This window comes from Petaurus breviceps, unplaced genomic scaffold (genome assembly GCF_028583685.1).
Source record: "Petaurus breviceps papuanus isolate PSGF00001 unplaced genomic scaffold, PetGlider_PUasm1.0 90897, whole genome shotgun sequence".
In the NCBI taxonomy this organism is placed as follows: Eukaryota; Metazoa; Chordata; class Mammalia; order Diprotodontia; family Petauridae; genus Petaurus; species Petaurus breviceps.
The window spans coordinates 13262074-13283583 of NW_027187374.1; the positions used below are offsets into that span (position 1 = coordinate 13262074).

At 39.7% G+C, this 21510-nt stretch overlaps 1 protein-coding gene across 1 annotated transcript in view; it reads left to right on the forward strand.

Annotated features, from left to right (window-relative positions):
- Positions 1-21510, forward strand: part of VPS26C (VPS26 endosomal protein sorting factor C) — an 80836-nt gene that overhangs the window by 15341 nt on the left and 43985 nt on the right. Inside the window, exons 2-3 of the mRNA XM_069075025.1 lie at positions 9905-10048; positions 17034-17183. Of these exons, the coding sequence (XP_068931126.1) occupies positions 9905-10048; positions 17034-17183 (294 nt within the window). The remainder of the gene's footprint in view (positions 1-9904; positions 10049-17033; positions 17184-21510) is intronic.

The window sequence follows — 21510 nt, forward strand, 5'->3', positions numbered from 1 at the left end:
CTAATTTTATTTTTTATCTCTTGTTAAGGCTGTTCTTTCATCTTTTTCAGCCTGGTCTTGGAGTTCTTGTGACGAGTCATTCTTTTTTCTGAGTGTCTACCTGTGATTATTTCAGAATTATTTCTTTCCTCTCAGATTCTTTGTTGGAATTCTCTAGTACCTAGTCTTTATGGCAGTAGGAGTTTGCTGCTGTTTGCTCTTGTCTATAGCTTAGTTTTTGGATTATGATTTTGTGTTGTGGCTCCTCCTGCAACATAGTATGGGAGTCCTGCCTTTCACTGCAGCTCTAGAATGGAAAAATGGAAAAAAAAAAAGTACCAACCAGGACTAAGTTCTGCCCCTACTGATGTCTGGAAGCCATCACTATGGATAGGAAACTAATGGCCTTTGACCACAAGATGATTGTCTCAGTCTGCAGCTGCTGTTTTTCTTGTGGTCAAACATGTGGACATGAATCATGATCCTTCAAAAATAAAAGCAAACTGAGATTGACTTTTTTTTTTAAGCAATTGGGGTTAAGTAACTTGCTCAAGGTTACACGGCCAGTTTTTTCTGGGTGTGGTGCTAAGTATCTGAGTCCGGATTCGATCCCAGGTCATCCCGACTCTGGGGCTGGTGCTGTTACTCACTGCGCCACCTGGCTGCCCTGAATTATTTCCCTTTCTTTTTTTTTGGAGGCCAATTGGGGTTAAGTGACTTGCCCAAGGTCACACGGCTAGTTTTTTGTGTTAAGTGTCTGAGGCCAGATTTGAACTCAGGTCCTCCTGACTCCAGGGCCGGTGCTCTATTCACTGCGCCACCTAGCCCCTGAGATTGACTTTCAGGGGAGATAGGAACCAAATTAAACATGCTATTATGAACATTCACACCAAACCATTCACACTGAGCATTCTGTATACTCTCAGTAGTCTCTATGATGTTAGGCAGAAGAGCGTAAATAGGAGAAACAACCTTTCTAGACTGGCCAGATAGGAGAATTGAGTGGGAATACTGTGGGGATAATCATATCTTCATGTAATGAATCCTTAATTACTGGTACTGTCCCTCTGTCTCCTGCTTAAGTTTGTACTGAGCAGCATTAGCAACTCTTTCAGGGAGAGAGAGCTAAGACTAGTTGCCAGTGAATGTAGCCTGCTGTTAGTGTCAGGGCTTTGGATTTGTCCTAAGACTGAAACTGACACCTCATAACATACTTCCTTGCCTGTAATGGGAAAAGGGAGATGATTATCAGGTATGACAACCTATGCTTGGGGAACCAGGAGGGAAGCCCACTTCTAGATTAGCTGTAGTGCATTTACCTATGATAATATGACCACCTAGTCCCTGCATTATTAATAAGTTTGTGTGTCTCTAGGGTTAACGGAATATAAGATCTTCCCCATTCATTAGCAGGCCAATGTGACCATATGTGTTCCCTTTTTTCTTTGGAATAGGGGCCATGTTCCCAGGTCTAAAGGTACATAGTATTCACAGTTCACAGCGGTGACACATCCTGAGTCACAAAGAGCCCTTATATTGCCTTGGGGGAGGAGCTTGCTTATAGGAGGCTTGCTTGCAGGAAGCTTTCACACAATTTGGTACTGAGCCAATTAGGCATTGAGTCACCTGGGTTGTGATGCCTTCTGGCTCTGAGCCTATTATTTGAAAACTATGTCTGCTGGGAGGCTGGTATTTTACTTTGGGGCTCACTCATGGGAAGAATGTTTCTTTGTTATTTGGCCAGAGGATACTCTGGCTAGCCATAGTTTAGGGGGCCCCCAGCTTTGAGAACCCAGATGTTGGTGCATCCTGGTTTGGTGATTATGTATCTATTACTTTGTTTAGATAGTTGGAGCCCTGTCTATTAGATTCTTTCTTGGATACTCACTTCTTTCTACTTATATGTTGTTTAATTAAAGTAAGATTGTAGACTCCTTTGAAGCTGTCTTTACTTTAGGAAAGTCTATCAAAGGGGTGGCTAGGTGGCGCAGTGAATAGAGCATGGGCCCTGGAGTCAGGAGGACCTGAATTCAAATCCAGCCTCAGACAATTAACACAAAAACTAGCCCTGTGACCTTGGGCAAGTCACTTACCCTCAATTGCCCTACCCTACCCCTCCAAAAAAAAAAAAAGTCGATCAAAAAACCTGTGCTAGCAGCCCTTCTGTGTGCTGGTATTATTGGCCTTACGCCTCCCCAGCATCTGCATGTATCATTACTGATACAGTATCCCATGATAAATTTCAGGATTCTCTGGAGTAAGATTGACCTGTACTCCTGTCAGGAGGGCCATGTACCATTTCTTGTTCGTAGGTCATCAGATTATAGGGGCTGTGAAAGGGTGCTTATCCTCGACTTGTCCCTGTGTTCCCTCTGGATTCCCTACAAGTTGGGGACACAGCCTTCATGGTCTTTCCTGCCTTGATCCTGGGCCTCTACTGTTTCTCCTGTCCCTTTTCTGCAGGTACCTTGATAGGAGGTCCCTCAAGTTCACTCACTGACTTAACCAAAATCATGTAATTGGAAGCACCCAGCTCTCAGAAGTGCCACTGTAAGGCAGATTGAGTGTCCTTGGGTATCTTTGTTCGTTCTCCCAAGGCTAATGTTCTGGTTGTCTGAATTCCCTGGGAGCCTCATTGGAGTACCTGAGGGTCCTGCCCCTTCTTATTTCTCTTCATCATGTGTAGACAGTCTAGAGCCTCTTGCATGATATCAGATTCAGCCATCATTAGGAAGATAGAATTATACCTTTGAGGAGCAGGGTTTGAATGGCTTTATCCAGGGTGGCTTCTTCAGGTCCTTCTTATCTCTCTTATACTTACTACTCATCAGTATTGTGGTTTATTCACAAAATCATTCCTATTCCCCACAGCAGGGAACATTTCTCTGTTACAGAGTCCCTCAGGTGATTTCAGAGCCAGTAAAGAGAATAGGATGTGGCAAGTGTTTCTCCAAGCCATCAATCTCTGCACCCTCCTTGGCCCCCATGTGTCAGTCAGTTTTGCCAAGATCTCCTCTGCAGCTCCTGGAGATTTTTTAGAACTGCAGTGACATGACAAATGGCAGTAAATTGACACAGCTCAACAGGGGATAGCTTAAAGGCCATCTCCAGTCAGGGATAGTCTATTTAGCCAGTGGCATAACTTGTTTGACTTCTGTCTTAGGTCTTTGAGCAGAGCCGAGAACTCAGGGCGAATTAGTGATCTTCTTTCTTTCTGATGTTCAGAAGGGCTATCAGTATCTGCCTTGAGTTGTCACCAAAAGGATTTGGCATAGACTCTGGAAGCAGGCAGTATCATTCTTCAAGGAGTCCCCAGTTACCTCGTCGAGGTTGGGATTGGGATCAGGGGAGTCTTTAAAAGGGTTATTCTTAACCATCCCTCTTGTTGAAAGAATTCTAACAACACTTTTCTTCCTACTTTACTTATCTTTGTAGCTGGTGGTTGCTAGCAGATTCCAGCAGAGATCTTTGGGGCATTTACATCTCTTAATAGAACAGACAACTTCATCAGGGTTATTAAGAGGAGTTGATACAGGTATATGCAATAATGGATTTAAATTTGCTGAATGTAAAGACTGAACTTCAAGTCACTGTAGGTTTAGTAATTGCTTATTTTATTAGTTTAGATGCTAGCACTGCACATATTCTGATTTTATTGAAGTGAAAAGTTTAACTGCTAAAAAAAAAAAGACTATACTTGGAAGCCTTGTGCCAAGGGTTAGGGGTCAGAAACCTTCTGACCTGGGTTCTCTTCCAACCAGGGAAACAGCAAACTCTGTTTTGACTTTGGGTAGGAGGCAACACACCTTCCTTCTGCTTCAGAAGGAGCCAAAAGATCCCTGCTGGTTGCATTATGTGAAACAGCCCATTGTACAAAGGGAAAGTATCCTTTTAATTATGTACAGTGCCTCTAATATTATACTAATGACTCTCCAAACACTGGCAGAGGATTCAGAATGCTGTTATTCAGTCTCTTAATTCCTTCCCATATGCTCAGCCCCAAACTACTAATTCTCTTTCCTGTTTTCCAGAAACCTAGTCTCTTTTTTCAGAAATCTCAGTTACTTTATTTGGCCTCACCACTGGAGTTAAAGGAAAGACCTGGGTTCACAGGAAATTGGTACTCGGGAAGCTAGTACACACAAGTTTTATTATTATGTTGTACAGCAAGGATGCAGAACAAGCATACACACACATTCACACACTGTGGCAGTACAGACAGAAGTTTGTCTTTCCTTCATGCAAAGAAACTCACCCAATTCAAGGGAGAGGGAGTCATCTTGGGGAAGTACATACTTAAAATAGGGGTCCAAGCAGAGAAGTATTATATCCTAAAGATGGACTTGATTGAGAACAGATAATCAATGCAAGATGTGGAAGAGGGCATTCCTAATTAGACCCAGATGTTTCTTGGAGTTATCTATCTATACTCAGCTTGGATGGGGGTGGGGTGTAAGGGTTTGAGTTTATTATCTTGAGGCATCAGGAAAGGAGTGGCCATCAAGTCACTGCAATTGACAAATAGTTAATGACTGTTTGACACAGGGTTAGCTTGGGTCAAAACAATGGAAAGGTATAAAATGGTGTTATTGCATATATATTTTATAAGCATTAGGACCACTTAGACCACCATTAGACCACCACATTAAATAATATATTTCAAAAATCACAATTCTCACAATATGAATTGGTTACAGGCCATGGAGGAGCTTTTAGAAGTATTTTGAAAACCAAATAAGAGAAGTGGAGGAAAAATTAGGAAGAGAAATGGGAATAATGCAAGAAAATCATGAAAAGAGAGTCAACAACCTGACTGAAGAAAATAACACCTTAAAAAACAGACTAACTCAAATGGCAAAAGAGGCTCAAAAAGGCAATGAGGAGAGGAATGCCTTAAAACGCTGAATTTGCCAGATGGAAAAGAATCTCAAAAGCTCACTGAGGAGAATCATTTCTTCAGAATTAGATTGGAGCAAATGGAAGCTAATGACTTTATGAGAAATCAAGATACAGATCCAAAACAGATCCAAACAAAAGAAGCCTTATAGCAGAACTGTGTGTGTGTGTGTGTGTGTGTGTGTGGTGTTTTCCAGGAGTCATATTATTTTGTATAACAACAATAGAAAGGAAGTTAAGAACTTGTTCTGTGTTCGTTGGTTTCAGTTATGTCTGGCTCTTCATTGCCACATTGGGTTTTCTTGGCAAAGATACTGGAGTGATTTACCATTTCCTTCTCTAGCTCATTTTATAGATGAGGAACTGAGGCAAATAGGGTTAAGTGACTTGCCCTGAGTCACACAGCTAGTAAGTGCTTGAGGCCAGGTTTGAAGATGAGTCTTCCTGACTCCAGGTCTGTGGCTTATCCACTTTGCCACTTAGTTGCTCCAAGTTAAGAAGTACCATTCAGTAAAGAAGGTGATGTTAAGTATCCTTAGGTAAATAGTCTATAGTAAAATCTTTCTTAAATGATTGAAAGGCAATCTGAAATCTGAAATCCTTCTTTTAGATGAACATTAAGCCTAAATATAATAATTCCAGATTTATAAATCTGGAAATCTGTGAATTATTGGAAATTTTTTATATAGGTTTTGTGATGACCTTTGTATTTTATTGACAATGCTGAGCACTTAAAAAAAAATTATTTACTTTTAGTTTAAACCATTCAGTTCCACAAGTTTTTGAGTTCCAATTTTTCTGTCACTCCCTCTCCTCTCCCCTCCTCCCCTCCCCCATGGCAGCCTGCAATCTGATATAGGTTCTACATATACCTTCACATCAAACATTAGTCAAGTTGTAAAGAAGAATCATAACCAATGGAGTGAACAGTGAGAAAGAAGGAACAAAACAAAAAAGAGAAAGAGCAAATAGTTTGCTTCAATCTGCATTCAAGCTCTGTAATTCTTTTCTCGATGTAGATAGCCTTTTCCATCATGCATCTTTTGAAGTTGTCTTGCAGCACTGCATTACTGAGAAGAGCCCAGTCTATTAAAGTTAGTCATCACAGATACAGTGTGTCTGTAATTGTGTATAATGTTCTCCAGGTTCTGTTCCCTTCACTCAGCATAAGTCTTTCCAGGTTATCATAAAGTTCATCTGCTCCTCATTTCTTATAGCATAATAGTATTCCATTACATTCATACACCATGACTGTAATAGCCATTCCCTAGTTGATGGGCATGCCCTTGATTTTCAATTCTTTGCCACCCCAAAAAGACCTGCTATGAATATTTTTGTACATACGGGTCCTTGCTGAGTACATTTTATGAAGCTTATTTTATTGAGAGGGCTCACCAGATTTTTGGCTTATATAATTGGGAATGTGGCTTAGTGGATAAAGAGTAGGCTTCAGAACCAGGAAGACCTGGGCTTAAGAACTGTCTCTGTCACTGTCTCTGTCACTCTGTGTGTCCCTGAGCAAGTCACTTAACCTCTGTGTCTTAGGCAATTATCTTTTAATTTTTAATTTTTTTTAATTTTTATTTTTTTTAAAGCAAACATTTTTTATTTTTTTTCCAGGTACAACACTCCATTTAATCTTTTTTTTTTTATACACACACATATATGTATATATATATATATATACATATATATATATTTGAATATTTGATTTTAAAACTTTCAATTCCAGATTCATTCCCTTCCCCCCCTGCCACCCATCCCCACTGGGGAGACAAGCAGTTCAGTATAGGTTGTATATGTGCGGCTAATGCAAAACAATAACGTAGTAGATGTATTGTAAAAGACTGACTATATTTCCCTCCCTCCTATCCCACCTCCCACTTGTTCTATTCTCTACTTTGATCCTGTCCCTTTTCAAAAGTGGGTGCTTCCAACTTCCCTCCCCCCCAGCCTGCCCTCCCTTCCATCATCCCCCCTCTCATCCCCTTCCCCCTCTACTCTCCTGGAGGGTGAGATACCCTATTTAGTGTGTATTTCATTCCCTCCTCAAGCCAAATTCCATGGGAATAAGGTTGACCCATTCCCTTTTGCCTTCCTATTCTTCCCCTCCAGTGTAACCATTTCCCCTTGCCTCTTCTGTATTAGATAGTTTGCCCCACTCTATCTCTCCCCATCTCCTCTCATAATATTCCTCTCACCTCTTAATTTCACCTTTTAAGTATCATCCCTTCCTGTTAAATTGGTCCCGTGCCCTATATCTATGTATATCTGTAAAAGTATATACACACATTCACATATGTATTCATGTGCCCGCATACCCTCATATAAAGACACATGTATATATATATATTTCTAATCCCTTCAACTACTGAGAAAAGTTTCATAAGTTATAATTATTGTTTTTCCATGTAGGAATGTTAATAGTTCAACTTTTGGCCAGGTGGCTCAGTGAGCAAGAGCACCGGCTCCAGTGCCGGGACGACCCAGATCAAATCCAGTTCCAGACACCCAGCACCACACCCAGAAACAACAACTGGCCATGCAACCCTGAGCAAGTCACCCAACCCCGAGTGCTTCAAAAAAAAATAGTTCAACTTTGATAGGTTCCTTATGATTTCTTTTCCCTGTTTACCTTCTCATGCTTCTCTTGCTTCTTGTATCTAAATGTCAAATTTTCTATTCAACTCTGTTTTTTTCAGCAAGAATGCTTGAAAGTCCTCTATTCCACTGAATGACCATATTTTCCCCTGAAACATGAAACAGTTTGGCTGGGTAGGTGACTCTTGGTTTTAATCCCAGCTCCTGTGCCCTCCGGAATATCACATTCCAGGCCCTTCGATCCCTCAGTGTAGAAGCTGCCAGATCCTGGGTTATCCTGATTGTGTTTCTACAATATTCAAATTGTTTCTTCCTGGCTGCTTGTAATATTCTCTCCTTAATCTGGGAATTCCGGAACCTGGCTATAATATTTCTAGGAGTTTTCTTTTTGGGACCTTTTTCAGGAGGTGATCGGTGGATTCTTTCAACCTCTATTTTGCCCTCTCGTTCTAAAACATCAGGGCAGTTTTCTTTGAGAACTTCCTGGAGGATGCTTTCTAGGTTCTTACTTTGGTCATGGCTTTCAGGTAGTCCAATAATTTTTAAATTATCTCTCCTGGATCTATTTTCCAGGTCAGTGGTTTTTCCCATGAGATATTTCACATTGCCTTCTATTCTTTCATTTGTTTGGATCTGTTTGACAGCATCTTGATTTCTCATAAAGTCATTAGCTTCCACTTGCTCCAATCTAATTCTGAAGCAATGATTCTCCTCAGTGAGCTTTTGAGATTCTTTTTCCATCTGGCAAATTTGACTTTTTAAGGCATTCTTCTCCTCATTGCCTTTTTGAGCCTCCTTTGCCATTTGAGTCAGTCTGTTTTTTAAGGTATTATTTTCTTCAGTCAGGCTGTTACTCTCATTTCATAATTTTCTTGCATTGTTCTCATTTCTCTTCCCAATTTTTCCTCCATTTCTCTTATCTGCTTCTTAAGGTCCTCTATGGCCTGTAACCAGCTTGTATTTTCCTTTGAAGCTTTTGGTGCAGGAGTACTGACTTCACTGTTTTCCTCCTGTTCCATGCCTTGCTCCTTCTTATCCCCAAAATAGGAGTGTAATGTTGGAATCTTCTGTCTGCTTTGTTTCCTCTGCCTGCTCATTTTGCCACTCAATGATTTGACTTTTGGGCTTTTTGCCACAGTAGGACTCTGCCACCAGACAGGGGAGTTTTCGTCCCAAACGCTGGGGTTTTCTCAGCTGCCGGAGGTATTAGATGGGTGCCCTCTCTGAGGTCTCCACACGCTCTGGCAAGCTGGACCCACACCCCAGGACCTCCACCCTAGACTGCAATCCAGATCCAAGCAAGTTAAAGCAAGAGCGATTACCCCTCAGACTGGTGCTTGGTCCCCCTACACTCTGCAGGCCAGGAGCTGAAGCCGCCACATGGAGCTGGCAGGCTGTGCTGGTGTCTCAGCGGTTTCTCGCCCCGGGGGTAAAAGCCACGCACTCCCACTTACTGGTCCCAAAGTCCAGACTTCACTGGCCTCTCACCTTGTCCTTCGCATCTATGTATTGATAAATCTGGAAATGGCCACAGCTGCTGCTGATCTGGAGTCCCTCTGGCCAGTGGCTGGTCAGGTCCGCCCTGGGGCTAAAGCCTCGGCGTGGGGCTGGGCTCGGCTCCCAGAGCGCTGCGCTGGCCGATTCCTGCCGGCCTGCCGGGCTGTCCTCAGTGGGAGGTTAGCTTCTCTGTGTCATTTTGTGGGTTCTGCAGCTCCAAAGTTTGTTTAGAGTCTCCTTTTTACATGGATTGGGGAGGGTGGAAGCCGGAGCTGCGGGAAGGTCTTGCTTCTACTCCGCCATCTTGGCTCCGCCCCCCTAGGCAATTATCTAGGTTGGGTTTGTAACCTGGAGTTTTGAACTTTTTAAAATATTTTCATTACTGTATTTCAACATAATTAGTTTCTTTTGTAATCCTAGGTATTTTCTTTTATATATTTAAATATCTCATTCTGAGAAGGGGTCTTTAGGTTTCACAGGCCTGCAAAGGACTCTATGACCCAAAAAAGGCTATGAACCCTTACTCTAAGACTAAATTGCAAAGAATGTACCAACCTGCATTGTACAGGGAGTTTCCTTATCCAGAAGTTTCATGTATCAGTAAAATTACAGGTCATTTCTGTCTCTATCAGCAATTAACAAATAACTCCATTGGTTCTGGTTGTATTTTTTCGTCAGCTTAAAAGAACACTGGGAATGCTACTATGTAATTTACTTAATATAAATTACTTAATTTGGAATTATAAAACTAAACATGTCTCCAGAATCTTTGTTGTTGCCATAACAACAAACATTTGTTGGTATTCTTCTGTCCTGTGAAAAGTGTATGGATAAGTGGGATTTGCTTTTTAGAGCTTTATTCTTGGCAAAAGTGAGTAAGGTGAATGAACCTAATTGATTTACATTGTTACTCTTTTTTTTCTCTTTGTAGGAAGTGCTCTCTGGTGTGGTGGTTATATCTAGCAAAGATCCAGTACAACACCAGGGAATTTTATTAACAATGGAAGGACTGGTGAACCTGCAGCTCAGTGCCAAAAGTGTTGGTATGTTTGAAGCGTTCTGTAACTCTGTTAAGGTAAGGATGCTTACATTTTGAATGATTGGGCTAATGTTTAAAAAAATCATAGTGGTTTCTTGATACTACAAGTAGAATACTATAATCAGTACCCATTATTGTGGGGGACTTTCATAAACAGAAACTGATTTAATAATTTCTACAATTTCTATCATCAGCTTACTTAAAGAAACAGCAAGGTATTTAGCGTCTTTATGCCTTTAGCATGTTGCTGCATGTTTTTGTGATTAGTAAGAAATTACAAGACCAAAAATAAACTTTGAGTTCCAAATTTCCTCCCTTCACCCTCCTCGCCTCCCCTCATTAAGAAGGCAAGCAATAGATATAGGTTATACATGTGCAACCATGCAAAACTTATCCATTAATAGGCATGTGGAAGAAAACATAGACAAAAAAAAAATCAAGAAAAATAAAGGAAGTTAAGAAGACTATGCTTCAGTCTCTATTGAGACACCATCAGTTCTTTCTCTAGGGATGGATATCATCCATTATTAGTCTTTCAGAGTTTTCTTGGATTGTTGTATTTCTGAGAATAGCTAAGTCTTTCACAGCTGATCATCCTACAATATTGCTGTTACTTTGAACACAGTACATTTCACTTTGCATCAGCTCATGCAAGTCTTGCAAGGACTTGCTCATGCAAGGAAATGGGAAACTACTCCACCATCCTACCTATGAAAACCCAATGGAAACTATGGTCCACATGGTCAAGAAGAGTTAGACATTACTGAACAACTGAATAACATATTCTCCTTCACCTACCCCATTCGTTGAACTATTAATTGATCTCTAAACACTACTTCCTGTTTCTATATAGACCTTTACTGAAGCTGTTATCACTATGAAGGGTCCTTTCCCTCAAACTCTACTTATCAAAATCCCACTTCCTCATTATTTTATTACCTCCTTCTAGTGCCATACTCTTCTTATAAATCACCAGAATTTGTCATATATTTCATATCTTCCTCCTAGATTGTAAGCTACTTAAGGGTAAAAAGCAAGAAGTTTCATTTATTTATTCTTAGCTTTTATTTAGTATTTTATTTTCCCCCAGTTACATGTAAAAACAATTTATAACATTTGTTTTTAAAACATTGAGTCCCTAATTCTCTCCATCCTCACCTACCCCCTCTCATTGAGAAAACTAGCAAGTTGATATAATTTATACATGTGTAGTAATGCAAAACATATTCATAATAGTCATGTTGTGAAAGAAAACTAATAAAGAAAAAGTTCAAGAAAAATAAAGAAAGTTAAAAAGTATGCTTCAATCTTTATTCAGACACCGTCAGTTCTTTGGGGACAGATCGCATTTTTCTTCATAAGTCTTTTAGAGTTGTCTTGGATTATTGCATTGCTGAGAATAACTAAGTCATTCACAGCTGATCATCTTACAGTATTGCTGTTACTTTTTACACAGTATATTTCACTTTGCAAGTCTTTGCAGGTTTTTCTGAGAGCATCCTGCTCATCTTTTCTTATAATACAATAGTATTTCATCATAATTACATACCACCGCTTCTTCAGCCAAAGTAAGAGCCTGGAAAGCATCCTCCAGGAAGTTCTCAAAGAAAACTCCCCTGATGTTTTAGAACCAGAGGGCAAAAGAGAGGTTGAAAGAATCCACCGATTACCTCCTGAAAAAGATCCCAAAAAGAAAACTCCTAGGAATATTACAGCCAGGTTCCGGAATTCCCAGATTAAGGAGAGAATATTACAAGCAGCCAGGAAGAAACAATTTGAATATTGTGGAAACACAATCAGGATAAGCCAGGATCTGGCAGCTTCTACACTGAGGGATCGAAGGGCTTTTTCGTTGTCCCAATACACTCTTTTCTCACCCCTTAGTTTTATTTCTTAGACATCATCCCTTCATATTCAGCCCACACCTGTGTCCTCTGTCTATGTATGCTCCTTCTAGCTATCCTAGTACTGAGAAAGGCCTTATGGGTTATAACTACCATCTTCTCCTGCAGGAATGTAAACAGTTTACCATTATTAAGACCCTTATGATTTTCCTTTCCTTTTTACCTTTTTATACTTCTCTTTAACCTTATATTTGAAAGTCAAATTTTCTATTCATCTCTGGACTTTTCATCAAGAATGCTTGAAAGCTCTCTCTCTCTCATTGAATGTACATTTTTTTCCCCTGAAGGATTATACTCAGTTTTGCTGGGTAGGTGATTCTTGGCTGTTATCTTAGCTCCTTTGCCCTCCGGAATATCATATTCCTCCCATTCTTTAATGTAGAAGCTGCTAAATCTGTGCTATTCTGACTGTGACTCCACAATACTTGAATTGTTTCTTTCTGACTGCTTGCCTGGCTTGCTTGACCTGGGAATTCTGGAATTTGACTATAATATTCCTGACAGTTTTCATTTTGGGATCATTTTCAGGAAGTGATCAAGTGGTAGATTCTTTCAATTTCTATTTTATGCTCTGCTTCTAGAATTGCAGGGCAGTTTTTCTTGATAATTTTTTGAAAAATGGTGTCTAGGCTCATTTTTTGATCATGGCTTTCAGGCAGTCCAGTAATTTTTTTTTTTTTAAAGCAATCGGGGTTAAGTAACTTGCTTAAGTTTACACGGCCAGTTATTTCTGGGTGTGTCTGAGCCCAGATTTGATCCCCAGGTCATCCCGACACTGGAGCCGGTGCTCTTACTCGCTGAGCCACCTGGCCACCCCTCAGTCCGGTAATTTTTAAATGATCTGTCCTAGATCTATTTTCCAGGTCAGTTGTTTTTTCAGTGTTATATTTCATATTGTCTTCTGTTTTTTCATTCTTTTGGTTTTCTTTTATTCTTTCTTGGTTTCTCATAAAGTCATTAGCTTGCATTTGCTCTATTCTGTTATTTAAGGAATTATTTTCTTCCAGTGAGCTTTTGGACCTCCTTTTCCATTTGACAAATTGTGCTTTTTAAGGCATTCTTCTCCTCATTGACTTTTTGGACCCCTTTTATCTTTTGGCCTAGTCTCTTTTAAAAGTTGTTATTATCCTCAGTATTTTTTGTGTCTCCTTTACCAAGCTGTTGTCTTGTTTTTTGTGATTTTCTTGCATCACATTTATTTCTCTTCCCAGTTTTTCCTCTACCTCTCTTACTTGATTTTCAAAATCCTTTTTGAGCTCTTCCATGGTCTAAGACCAATTCACATTTTTCTTGGAGGCTTTGATATAGGAGCTTTGATTTTGTTGTTTTCTTCTGAATGTGTGTTTTGAGCTTCCTTGTCACCGTAGTAACTTTCTTTAGTCAGAGTTTTTTCTGTTTTTTGTTTCTTTTCCTGCACTCTTACTTGACTTTAAACTCTTTGTTAAAGTAGGGCTCTGCTTCCAGTATGGAAGGCAACACTCTCTCAAGCTTCAGGGGTTTTATGCAGTTGTTTTCAGTAAATTTTCAGTTCTTCCAAGGTGGTATGATCTAAGGAAAGGTGTTTATTTACTCTCCTGGCCTGTGCTCTGATCTGTGAGCAACCACAAGCACTATTTTCTGCACTGGAACTGTGAGGAGGGTCCCGTCACTGGCGAAACATGTTCTGCTGTGCTAGAGCTCCTCCTTCCCTGGGACTGCCATCCGGGACTGTAACCTGGATCACTGTATGGGCAGAGCAACAAAGTCCCGCCTCAGTGCTAGCAAAAAGACCCCTATAATCTTCTGATTCAATCCCCTTACTGTCTGTGGGCTTGAGAGCTCCAGAAGCAGCGTTGCCACTGCTGATTCAGTCACTCCCAAGATCTGCTCCTGGTTTGTTGGGGCTGGGGCTGGAGCTATGCTGGTGCCTGTGCTGAACTGTACTCCTCTCCCATTGTGTTGCAACAGACCTTTCCTGTCTGCCTTTCAAGCTGTCTCAATCTGGAAATTTGTTTCACTCTTTTTGTGGATTCTACTGCTCTAGTGTTTGTTTAGAGTCATTTTTTTAAAGGTATTGGGAGGGGTTTAGGGGAGAGCTACAGCAAGTCCCAGCCTTTACTCTGCTACCTTGGCTTCCTTCACACTTCTTTGGTGTCCTCCTTTGCTCCTTTCCTCTTTCAGAGTTCTTTGTTGTTTATATGTTGAACCTGCTCACATCCAGTAGGCACCTCCATCCCCATTTCTGTGAATTTAGAATGAAGTTCATTGTACATTGTTTAGTGTACTCTTACAGTTTACTTTTATTGATCATTATACAAAAACCATTTAGGAGTGAAGTAAATGCTTTTAAGAATTATTCAGGTAGAAACAGGACCTACATGCAGCTCCGGCTCCCACCACCTCCAATTCATGTAAAAGGTGGACTCTGAACAAACTTTGAAGCTACACAACCCACAGAATGACACAAAGAAGCTAACCTCCTGCTGAGGACAGCTCTGCAGGCTGGCAGGTATCTGCCAGCCCAGCCCTACCCTAAGACTTTAGCCTCAGGGCGGGCCTGGCCATCCACTGGCTGGAGGGACTTCAGGTCACCAGCAGCTGTGGCGGTTTCCAGAATTATCAACACATAGATGCGGAGGACAAAGTGAGAGGTCAGTGCAGTGTGGACTTTGGGATCCAGTAATTGGGAGTGCCTCGACTTTTGCCTCCAGGGTGAGAAGCCACTGAGGAGCCACAGCTGTGCAGCCTCCCCCACGTGGCAGCTTCAGCTCCTGGCCTGCAGAGTGTAGGGGAATCAAGCGACCATTCTGAGGGGTAATCGCTCTTGCTTTAGCCTGCTTGGATCTGGATTGCGGTCTAGGGTGGAGTTCCTGGGGTGTACAACCAGCTTGCCAGAGAGTGTGGAGGCTACAGAGAGAGCACCCAACTAATACCTTTGGCAGCTGAGAAAACCCCAGCATTTGGGACGGAAGCTCCCCCTGTCTGGTGGCAGAGTCCTACAGTGGCAAAAAGCCCAGGGGTCAAGTGACTGAGTGGCGACATGAGCAGGCAAAGGAAGCAAAATAAACAGAGTACCCCAACTTTACACTCCTATTTTGGTGACAAAAAGGATCAAAGCATGGAACAGGAGGAAGACAGTGAAGTCAGAACTCCTGCGCCAAAAGCTTCAAATCAAAATACAAGCTGGTCACAGCCCATAGAGGACCTTGAGAAGCAGATAAGAGAAGTGGAGGAAAAATTGGGAAGAGAAATGTGAACGATGCAAAAAAATTAAGAAATGGGAGTCAACAGCCTTGACTGAGGAAAGTCACACCTTAAAAAAACAGACTAACTCAATTGGCAAAAGAGGCTCAAAAATTCAATGAGGAGAATAATGCCTTAAAAAGCCAAATTTGCCAGATGGAAAAAGAATCTCAAAAGCTCACTGAGGAGAATCATAAGCAGCCAGGAAGAAACAATTTTAATATTGTGGAAACACAATCAGGATAACACAGGATCTGGCAGCTTCTACACTGAGGGATCGAAGGGCTTGGAATATCATACTCCAGAGGGCAAAGGAGCTGGGATTTAAACCAAGAATCACCTACCCAGCAAAACTGAGTATCATGTTTCAGGGGAAAATATGGTCATTCAGTGTAATAGAGGACTTTCAAGTATTCTTGATGAAAAAACCAAGTATTTTTGATGAAAAAACCAGAGTTGAATAGAAAATTTGACATTCAGATATAAGAAGCAACAGAAGCATGAGAAGGTAAACAGGGAAAAGAAATCATAAGGAACTTTGGCTCAGGGAGAAAACGACATATATACTAAATAGGATATCTCACCCTATAGGAGAGTAGTGGGTAAGGAGATGAGAGGGGGGATGATGGAAGGGAGGGCAGGCTGGGGAGGAGGGAAGTTGGAAGCACCCACTTTTGAAAAGGGACAGGCTCAAAGTAGAGAATAGAACAAGTGAGAGGTGGGTTAGGAGGGAGGGAAATATAGTCAGTCTTTTACAATATATCTACTATGGTAATGTTTTGCATAGCTACACGTGTACAACATATGCTGAATTGCTTATCTTCCCAGTAAGGGTGGGTGACAAGGGAGGAAGGGAATGAATCTGGAATTCAAAGTTTTAAAATCAAATGTTTAAAAATATATAAATACAATTATTAATGCTATTTTACATGTAATTGGGAAATAAGGTATACAGGCATTGGGGCATAGAGATCTACCATGCCCTACTGGAAAAGTAGAAGTGGATATGGGAGAGAGCAGATTGGAGAAGGGTCCTGTGGGACCACTATTTTGGGGTGGTGGGTAGGGGAAAAACGGGGAAAAAATTTGTAACTCAAAATCTGGCGGAAATGATGATGTAAACCAGAAGTTAATAAAGCATTTGGAAATAAATAAATAGGAAAGCTTTGAAAGTTACATGTTAGATGTATTATGTAAATTAAATGGGAAAACAAGGTATATATAATAGAAATTCTTGGTTTCATATGCTCTCCTTTTTATATTCTCCTTTTCATATGGAAATGCTTATTTTTTTTGTTAAGTTCACAATAAAAATAAAATTTTTAACCTTTTTTTAAAAAAGGAAAAAAAATTAGTGCCAAATGAAAACTTGTTTTCTCACTTCCAATCCCCCAGTAAATATCTCATGCTAAGTATACTTACACCTGCTGATCACCTCTATCCTTTTTAGAAGCAGCAGATCAAATTGCGCATCATGGCTGCTGGGTAGTGACTGGAAGAATAGGTCATTCTGAAAGCTTTATTTGTTTGACTCCTATTGTAGTACCAGTGTTCCAAAAACTTCAGGTCAGAGAATGCAGGACCAAATCTGACTCCTGTATTTTTTCTATAATAACATATGCTTTGTCAGAGAATCACAGAGACACTGTTCAACAGCTACCTTGAAATAGAAGAAAAAGTGAGGGGGACCCCTTTGTGCTTGTCCTTTCATGCAAACTAGGTTCATAGAATTGAATTGACCAGACATTTATCAAAGACTAGATCATATTCTCTAAATGTTAAGGGAACACTGGAATTTTTAATGGACCTTTTGTAAATTGATCATTTCAAAGTTCCTTTTTATTTTACAATAAAGAAAATGTTGATGGAATGATTAAATTGATTTTGTTTTGCAGCCTATCCAAGTAATTACCAGTTCAATGGAAATTGTGAAGCCAGGAAAATTTCCCAGTGGCAAAACGGAAATTCCTTTTGAGTTCCCTCTGCATGTGAAGGGCAACAAAGTTTTGTATGAGACCTATCATGGTGTATTTGTCAACATTCAGGTGAGGTTTTCTTTATTTTTAAATAGTTAATTCACAACTTTTCTTTGGAAAACAAAGGGGAAAATTAATTTAACATACTAGCTGGTTCTATGTTTTCTTTCCCCTGTTTCTTAATGTATGTAATATATTATTTTTCATTTTATTCTGTTTAATTTCAAAATGTATTCATTATAAATGTAAATATTTGAAGCCATGCTACTGTAATGGGAATGCAAATTTGGAAGATCTTCCCTGCCCCTAGGCTAAAGTGCACCTGAAGCTTGGGGTGGGAGGCTTGTTTTTCAGTAGATACTTTTTGATTGGCCAGTGGGTCAATAAGGTTGTTGCATTCTCTGAGCCAGGAGAAGGCTATATAAGCCCTGATGTGTAGCTTTGTTTTGGGGGCTCACTTTGAGAAGTGTTCTGTGATTTGATATGGATTCTGGGAAACTGTTGTCTGGAGCCCCCCCGGCTTTGAAAAACCCAGATGTTGAAACCCAGATGTTGATTGGGTATGGATGTAATGGTTGGACAGTTTGAAATCTGTCCACTTGATCTGTTTCTGTCTTGATAATTCTGTCTGTATACTTTGAAGTTCGGGGTGCTGACCTTTTTCCCCTCAACAAGGTAAACGATATATGTCTGATTGATTAAAGTAAGCTTGTTAACCCATTTTGAGTTGCTTTCCTTTAACAAAGCAGATCCAAGAACCTGTGCTGGCAGCAAACCCCGAGGACGCTTGGGGTGCTTGCTGCTACAACTACATACTTTAAAAAAGATTTCCTCTTCATTTCTGGCATTTGATTCCCTGTTTTTTCCTTTTGCCAATGCCCTTTTTTTTTTATCTGGGTTAATTTTTTGTTGCTTTAGAACTGAGGTATTTGCTTTTACATACTTCTCTCATGCTTAAACATATCTATGTGTTTGAGAAGTAAATGTTATTGCTTTAAGTTAAGATTGTGCTCTTTATTGAATAAATCTGAAAAATGAGTGACAAGGAGGTAGATGTCTGGATGGTAGAGTAGCAGGAAGCAATACAGCAAGACTCCTTAAAATCTAGAAAATGCACCACACTGGAGCTTGATGGGGAAATCTAGAAAAACAGTGAGTTATTTTTCTATCTCAGATCAGCACAGAGAGACAAACTGAGAGCTCTGTAGACACTGGGCATGGGGTCTGGCTATGAACACACTGTACATGGAAGACTATAGTGCCCAGAGACAGTCTGTGCCACCACAGTAAGAGGAGTCCCAGACTAATACCAGGGCTATACTTGTAGGGTGCACAGACAGGGACTGACCAGCAACTTTAGCACACACTACCTAGTTCTAGGTCACAAAGACCATGTAGACTAAGGAGGGAGGACCTGTGCCTATGGTGCTGTTCTTGGGTAGAGAGGCTTAAGACAATTTACCTAGACAGGAGCAACTTCAGAAGCAAACAGTAGCGATGTGACTTAGACCCCTTCTCCCTTGCCCTCCAGGAGCAGAGCAGTGTCTCACTTCCAACTTCCAGCCTAGTCTGAAGCCTGCTGAGGAATAAATAAGTAGTGCAGAAATCTCTTTCCAAAGAAGAGTCTACAGTTCTATCACTCTCTGAACCATCAGAACTTCCCGGCTGGCTGATAGACCTGAGTCCAGCAGCATTTTGCTGTTGCTTAGATCCAAACAAATATCAGGAACTTACAAAGCTTATTTAGACCAAGGAGTTTAATCAGACTTTGCCTGGATCAGACCACTTTGGGAACCCAAAAAGTGCTCTGTCATTCAAAGGTTGAAGGGCCTCAGCCTGAGATGTCTCTGAGACCTTAGAATCATCAAATCCCAATTCAAGAAATAGGCTGAAAGAATAAGCCAGCAGACAAACAAAAAAATAACCACACTATTAGAAGCTATTATAGTATCAGAGAAGCTCAAAACACAAACTCAGAGGAAGAGAATGACTCCTCAGAATCTACAAGCAGAGTGTCAGAGAGCAACAGAGCTTGAGTACAAATTCTACTAGAATTCGTATAGGAGATGAAGTGAGTTGTTGTTTTTTTAAAGTTAAAAAATGTTTTTAAAAATGAAATGAGAGAGTTTGAGGAAAAAATTGTAAAAGAAACGAGAGTTATGGAAAAAGGAATTGGAAAAGGAATTAGCTTGATACAAGAGATACAAAATTACTTGTAAAAACAATTTTTATCATTCATTTAAAAAAAATTTTTAATTCCAAATTTTCTTCCTCTCTCCCTCCCTAAGACAATAAGCAATTTGATGTAGGTTATATATGTGTAATCATGTAAACACATTTCCATATTAGTCATGTAATGAAAGAAGAAACAGACCAAAAGAAAAAAAAACATGAAAAAAATAGAGTGAAAATTAATATACTTTGATCTGCATTCAGACTCTATCACTTCTTCCTCTGGATGTGGATAGCATTTTTCATCATGAGTCCTTTGGAATTCTCTTGGATCATTGAATTGGCTGAGAATAGCTAAGCATGAGACATAAATATTAAAGCAAGGTAAAAAATACTGGAAAAAAATTGTTTTGATATATCATAGCAAAAACAACTTACCTAGAAAGCAAATTGAGGATAAAAAATTTAAGAATCATGGAATTACTCAGAAGCTTTGACCAAAAAACAGAGCCACAGCATTATGTTTCAAAAAATCTTAAAAAAGATACTTTCCAGATCTCTTAGAATCATAGGGCAAAGTGGAATTAGAAAGAATCTGCCATCACCTCCTGAAACTCCAAAATGAAAACTCCCAGGAACATCATTGTCTAAGTCAAGAGCTTCTAGGTCAAAGTAAAAATACTGCAAGCAGCCAGAATGGAACAATGGACAATAGTCAGAACCAAAGAATCAAATCAAATACATGAGTTACTAGCCACCACAATAAAGGAGCAGAGACGTACACAGCAAAACTGAATGCTGTAGGAGAAAAAATGAGATAAAGGAGGAGTTCTAATTATTCCTGATGAAAAGACCATAACTGTGTAGAAACTCTGAAATTCAAACACAGGAGTTGAGAGACATAAAAAAGCAAACAGATAAGCTACTTACATTCAAATATGGGAGGGACAATACACATATCGCTGCTGAAACTTACCATCATCAGGTGTCATACAGTTATTCTAATTAGACAATCACAAGAAGTAGTTTTCTTTATTGTCTTGATCATAAGAAGAATGGAAAAAAAGTGAATGAGGAATACATTTGGGGGGAAGGAGTGAGAAAGAGAAAGTTAGGAAAAATTATTTCACATAATAAGAATGCTCAGAAAGACATCTATACAAACAAGGAGATGGGTGAGGGGGGAGTGACTGATACTTGAGACTTATTATCTTTTTATAGGTATTTGGAGGGGTTTGGGGGAGAACTCAAGCAAGTCCTTGCTTTACAATGCCATCTTGGCTCCTCCCCCCTGAACCTTATTGTCATCTGAACTAGTAAAAGGAGGGAAGAATATACACATACACACACAGTTGGGTACAGAAATACATTTTGCTAAACAGGAAAATAGGGAAAAGGGGAATTAGAAGAAGGAGAGATTAAAGGAGGGTTTAGTCCTAAGTAAAACAAACTTTAAAGAGGTACAAAAATAGTTAAAGTTCTTTTTGAAGTGGCAAAGAATAGAATGGCTAGACTAGTTATGGCATATAATGTGAGGGCATACTATTGTACTATGAGAAATAATGAAAATTATGGCTTCAGAGAAATCTGGGAATACTGATGAAGAGGGAAGTGAACAGAATCAGGAGAACAATGAACACATTGACAATGATATGGTAGAGATATGAAAGAATTAGGAATTCTGCAGCATAATGACCAACTATCATTCCTGAGGACAAACAATGAAATGTGTTGCTCATTTCCTGATAGAGGAGTAAAGGATAGAGTGCAGAATGAGCATGTATTATTTTTGGATGTGGCCAGTGTGGAAGTTTGTTTTACTTGACCATACATGTTTTTAATAATTTTGTTTTTTATTTTTATTTTGTTCTCATTTGGAGGATGGGAATAGGAGGGTGAGAAGGTGGATTTTTTCTGAATAAATGATTATTATTTTTTAATGATTTTGTATCTTAATTATTATTGTATTATTTTATAATAGATTATTATTTTGTATCTTAATATGCTTTTTAAGCTTGTCGTTCATGGTTGATATTGTCTCAAGAATTCCATCTTGTCTCATTTCAGTAGAAAGCTACATTTGTGATATTAATGTTCTAATATTACTATTGCTGTATGAGCAATAATTTTTCCTTACTTAAAATGTACTTATTTAAAAACAATTATAATTATTATGGAACTAAAACTTTTAATGTTCTGATTCTCTAAATTTCACTCATAATGG